The sequence below is a fragment of the Condylura cristata genome, unplaced genomic scaffold, assembly GCF_000260355.1.
Source record: "Condylura cristata isolate star-nosed mole 26May11 unplaced genomic scaffold, ConCri1.0 scaffold00041, whole genome shotgun sequence".
Taxonomy (NCBI): domain Eukaryota; kingdom Metazoa; phylum Chordata; class Mammalia; order Eulipotyphla; family Talpidae; genus Condylura; species Condylura cristata.
Genome location: NW_004567142.1, coordinates 6279566 through 6285544, shown reverse-complemented (window position 1 = coordinate 6285544; position 5979 = coordinate 6279566). Strand labels below are relative to the sequence as shown.

The following is a 5979-nucleotide window of genomic DNA, read 5'->3' as shown; positions in this document are numbered from 1 at the left end:
TTGAGGTATCTAGGTATACGTAGCTTTACAACACTGATGGCCACCCTTCCGCCCGGGGCAACGGGATGACGCTGACACGATGTTAACAAGCTAACAGAGAAATGCACACACTGTACATCATATTACGTGGACCCCAGCTGGTCAAGTGTATAAAAGTAGAGAAGAAACTCTACTGTGAGGACGGGAGATGGCAACCAAACCTTACACTCAGCGGCGCGGGATGACTCAGAGTGGGGCGGTAGTGGGCTCGAGGTGTATTTAGACACAATCCAACAATTAAAAAGAAATTCTGAAAGAGCTAAATAATGGAGACAATGTTCATGAATTAGAAACTCTTTACTACAACAGACCATTTTTGCCCACAATGGCACAGGAATCCGCTGCAATTTCAACATAAGAAGTTTCTGTGAATACACAAGCGCACTCTAAGCTGGATACAGAAATGCAGAGGTCCAGGCCTCTCTAACATGCTGCGGAAGAGCCACGTGGGGGGGATCAGGACAGTTTACAAAGCGACGGTGAGACCTGCAGAGCTGACAGGAAGAGCCGGTGCAGTGTGGACAGGGAAGGTGCAGAGGCGCCAGGTAAGTGCTCAGGGGCAGCTTGGCAGAAGCGCTGCGCTGCACAGGGGAAGGGCAAGCAGCCTGAAGCACCCCTGGCCGTGACCCGGAGTTGCTGTCACCTCACAGTTTCTGCCATCCTTGGTGCACATTTTGTGTCTCAGTATACACTGCCTCACTGTTGAGCTTTCGTCTCCCTGGCCCTTCCCAGATAACTAGTTTTCAGTGAAAGCCATCACGACCTAAAAAGTTCCCTTGCGAACTCCGCTTCCACAAACGATGCCTAATGGGTCTACCTGGCCCTGGCCACAGTCACACGTAATTCAGCACGTCTTGGCTGACACACACCTGACACCAATTAGTCTTTACCTCACCTTCTTCATATTTTAACATTTATTTATTTATGCTTACAGAACTGGGGTACAGGCCAGAGGCGTGGTGGGTGAGAGGACTCACCAGAGGCAGAATGTCTCACCAGAGAACAGGCAGATGTACTGAAACACACTGCTGAGGGAGCAGCGGGCGGGTCAGGAGAGCTCTGCCATGCCACGTGTGAGTCAGCTCCTTGGCAGGGGATTGAAGTGTGCTGCAGTGGCTTCTGAGAGCTTTGCAGCGAGGTGCTTTAACCCGTTGCACCACCAGGGAGAGCCCATCTTCTTCCTATTGAAAGGGAGAAGTATAACCTCCAGGTCTGTGACAACCCATTAAATGAGGCCCTTTAGAAAGTCTCCCCAAGAAGGAACTGAGCGTTCCAGGGCCATTGCTATGGTCTGCTCAGAGTGAGCCCTGCTCTGTGTATCTCCTCAGTACTGGCAGGGTGCTCTCACTGGACTGCAAAGCAGCCCCAAACTTGCAAGTAAGCTGCTGCAGAAGCCTGTGTGGCAAACACTCAAGCTTCACGTCATCAATTCTGACTAACACAAGCCCCAAGGCCCAAAGACCCTGCAGGCTTTCCTGTCACAACCAATCTGAGAACTGAGTCAAAGACCCTCATCATTGGCCAGCAGGCTAATACTGGAGCAACAAGAGCCACTGACGTTTAACAATCAACCTGTCTTCTCATGAAGAATCCACACATCAGGCCCGATCACTTCAACCTAACTACAACAGAATCTGGAAAAACCTGGGACAGTCAGAAACTCTGAGATGTGGCCAACCCTAGCTGAGGGTGTGACTGTGCAGGAGGCGGCTGGATGCCAGCCTCGACTTTGCTGCTCTGCCCCCACAACCCCAGGACCTCAAATGGGATCTGCTAGTCAAGCTCAGGCCCACAGCTACTTTCAGGTTACTCAAGTAGCTCAGCAATTGCTGGACTGCCAGAGCCAGAAAACCAGGGCTCACAGCACCCCAGTGGGCATCTGCTAGAAAGGACACCCCCGGCTCACGTGCCAGAGGGGACTGCCAGGCCCAGAAGTTCAGTGCTGGAAGTTCAGCGCTGGATGTGACACCTGCTTTGGAGACAGCTGTTCTCTGGACCCTGAAACCTCCAGGGAGGTCCCAGACCAACTCTGAAGGTTTGGGCAGACCTGACTGGACATGCGCTGCTTTTTCTGCTTTGACGCCAGGGATTCCATCGTGTTTCCTGGTGTATGACTTAGCTCACAAGGTTGGCCCTCCTTACCCTAAAAACACATGTGCCTTGACAGAAATCCAGTTGGGGTTATTTTACTCCCAGCTGCGTCATTCTGAACACTGATGGAGATTTCCCAGGCATCTGCCTCATGCCATCACGTCCCCACCCCCAGGAGAGTGCCACACACCCCAGGGCCTCCTGCCCTTCTCCCAGGTACACACACAGGCTGATATGCACAGAGACACTACAAACCCACAGGATCCCAGATTTTGACACAAATACAGAAAGTTAAGATTGCGGAGCTATTTGGTAAAGCTGCATGTGAAGGCTGTGCCGACTCTGGACAGAGTGGCTGTGACATTCTGCAGCTGCTAAACGTGGGAACAGTGTCACACCTCACACAGTTTGGTAACGTGTCCTCGCACATGCCACTGAGACAGAATCTACTCCCAGCCCCTGGCCATCTTCAGTGCCCTTCCACTGCTCCAAGACTGAAAAAATGACACACCAGGACACACGCAGTGAAACATGCCCTGGAGGAAAGGCCATGCCAGGGGCCACGCTACTGGGCTTCAGAGTTAGCAATTTTTTTGACATGATTTTGAACATTTCTGTCTGAAATTTTCATCCACATTACCTAAGCTTAAGGGAGGATTCTTGGATGTATGTCAATTTGTTAATTTTGTTGACTATTTTGACCCACTAGAGATACTTCTGAGGTTTGATGTTATTCTGAGCGTTCCATGAGTAAACTGCAAATGCAGTCTCCATTTTGTGTTCTTTGGTTCTTCCTACTATCTCTCTGACCTTCTCTCCATGGGCTGAGGATGAAGGGTATCGACACAGGTTCTATCCTGTTTGAAGTTTCAACATGAGGGTTGGTCAATACGTAAGACTGTATGAAATTTATAAAGTGAACTGATCACGTGCGACTGTTACTGTTATAAAGAGAACACATGGAAGGGCACAAGAGAGTAAATACTTGTCACTCAGGAAGAGTACAGGGAGGTTTCTGAGGTAAAGTGACAAGGCTGTGCTCTCCCTCTTCTCAATCTCTTAAGTCATGCTGTCCTCTCCATGTGATGAGATAAACCTTGGCATTCATTTGCACTTAGGGACACAGAGGTAGAAAAATTGGGGAGGAACACGAAAAAAAGGTTTTTTTGGTACATGGTCAATCTTGGTAGACTGCTCATCCCTTCTGGACATCAGGGACAAAGTCTCCTGATAAATGGAGGTTGAGAAATGCAGGATGTTTGCCCAAAAGTCAAAAAAATGCACACAGGACCACACAGGGCCCAGCCCTTGGAGTTCGCTCAGGTGAAGTGAGGGCTCCCTCGTGAGAGATTTCCTACTTTACACTGATAGGGTTTCTCTCTCCAGTGAGTTCTCTGATGCCTGTTAAGGGCTGATTTCTGGTAGAAAGTTTTCCTACATTCCTTACATTCATAAGATTTCTCTCCTGTGTGAATTCTCTCATGCCTACTGAGGGTTGATTTCTGGTAGAAAGCTTTCCTGCATTCTTTACATTCATAAGGCTTCTCTCCTGTGTGTGTTCTCTGATGTATAGTGAGACTTGACTTCCAGTCAAACGTTTTCCTACATTCTTTACACTTGTAGCGTTTCTCGCCTGTATGCGATCTCTGATGGATATTGAGGGACGAGAGCACGTAGAAAGTTTTCCTACACTCTTTACATTCATAGGGCTTCTCTCCTGTGTGAGTCTTCTCATGTACAGTGAGGCCTGACTTCCAATGGAAAGATTTCTTACATTCTTTACATTCATAGGGCCTCTCACCTGTGTGAATTCTCTGGTGTTTAGTTAGTTCTGACTTCGAGTAGAAAGTTTTAGAACATTGTTCGCAGCCATATGGTTTCTCTCCTGTGTGCGTTCGCTGATGTGCAGTGAGGTTTGATTTCTGGTAGAAAGTTTTCCTACATACTTTACATCCATAGGGTCTCTCTCCTGTGTGAGTTCTCTGATGTACCGTGAGAGATGACTTTTGAGAGAAAGTTTTCCTACATTCTTTACATTCATAGGGTTTCTCCCCTGTGTGCGTTCTCTGATGAACAGTGAGTTCTGCCTTCTGAGAGAACATCTTCCTACACTCATTACACTCATAGGGCTTCTCACCTGTATGAATTCTCTGATGTACAGTGAGTTCTGACATGTAGCAGAAAGTTTTCATACATTCATTACACTCATAGGGTTTCTCCCCTGTGTGATTTCTCTGATGTCTATTGAAGGATGACTTATGATAGAAAGTTTTCCCACATTCCTTACATTCATAAGGTTTCTCACTTCTGTGAGTCTGCTGATGTACAGTGAAGGCTGACTTCCAGTTGAAAGTTTTACTGCACTCTTTACATTCATAGGGCTTTTCACCTGTGTGGATTATCTGATGTCTAGTGAGGGCTGACTTCCAGTAGAATGGTTTCCTACATTCTTTACATTCATAGGGTTTTACTCTAGTGTGAGTTCTATGATGTCTACTGAGGGCTGACTTATGATAGAAAATTTTCCTACATTCTTCACATTCATAGAGTTTGTCACTGATATGTTTGTTTTGTTTATTGAGATTCATGATCTTACAGAAAGTATATTCAGAAGATTTCTCTCCTCCTTGAGATCTCTGAAACTGAGTGAAACACAATTTCTTGCTGAAATCATTCCCAATTAGATTACATGCATGGTCTTCAAAATGAGTGCTATGAAGACTCAACTTTGATTTTCCAGAAGAGATTTTTCCCCATCTGTTACGGCTACTAGGAGCTTCGTCTACATGCATTTCCTCTTGGGTAAGGAGAGCTGACTCATCATAGGTTTTCCCAAATGTATTATACTTATAAGTGGTGTCTCCTATTAGCGTCCTTCTATGTGTAAATAATAGTTCATTCTTATTGAGGGCTTTTCCTTGTCCAGTAAGCTCAAAAGGCTGCTGCACAGTTTGAACCATGTGATGAAGAACATGATGTTCAGGGGATCTGAGGGGTTTCCCAGGTATATTGTGGCCCCCATGTTTCTCCTCAGTATGCATCTCACCAGGCTCACCAGAGAGAAGCATCTTCTTACATATATTAAATGCCTCAGGCATCATTCCAGCATAGTTTCCGTTACTTATAATCACTTCTGAAACATGGCTTGAGCCCAAATTATATGTCGCCCCTATGTTGGTACTCTTAGTTGATGACTTGCAGTGGGTGAAGGCAATTTTCCAGACATGTCTGCCCTGGTGTCCCTGGTTCTTCTCACCCCCGGTTTGGGCATCTAAAATGATATGAAAATGACCATACATACGGTTATCTTAGCATGTCTATGAGAAGCTAATGAAAGACAAAGATGCCTCTGTACTAGTGCAGGTATTGTTTTTAGTACTGGCTTATAATGGTGAATAATGGTTCTAAGACATACATGTGATTTTTCTTCGTAGTTAATTGGAATAGAGTTCAATTTCAATCAAGTTTTAATTTTTGCTTAAGATTTTTTTATTGTAAGAGTAAATATTTGGCCAAAATATTTACCTACTTTGTAGTTTCCCCTGAGAGTTTCACTAGGATACATCCATTTGTTTGCACTATTTTTTCCCCTTTTAAGTATTTATCTTCTTCTTGCCTTTAACTGGTCACTCAAGCTTGGGAAATGGCACGATTTTCTTGGATCTGTGGCACACTGGTCTGGAGGCTAGACACTTGTCTGCTATCTAAGCAAGAATCCTGCGGAGGAACAGGGCTTTGGGGGCACCTTAGAGCAGGCGCATCTACTCCCAGGTGAGCAGCGGCTGGGTCGCTGCCCAAACGGAGCCTGTGGCGCATCTACTCCCAGGTGAGCAGCGGCTGGGTCGCTGC

At 46.3% G+C, this 5979-nt stretch overlaps 1 protein-coding gene across 2 annotated transcripts in view; it reads right to left on the bottom strand.

The window, feature by feature from the left end:
- Positions 1 to 1141: 1141 nt before the first annotated feature.
- LOC101624145 (zinc finger protein 260-like) overlaps positions 1142 to 5979 on the bottom strand; it is an 8857-nt gene continuing 4019 nt past the window's right edge. For both annotated transcript variants that reach the window (XM_012733576.1, XM_012733575.1), the window contains exon 4: positions 1142 to 5401. In XM_012733576.1, the coding sequence (XP_012589030.1) occupies positions 3450 to 5401 (1952 nt within the window). In that variant the 3' untranslated portion in view covers positions 1142 to 3449. The remainder of the gene's footprint in view (positions 5402 to 5979) is intronic.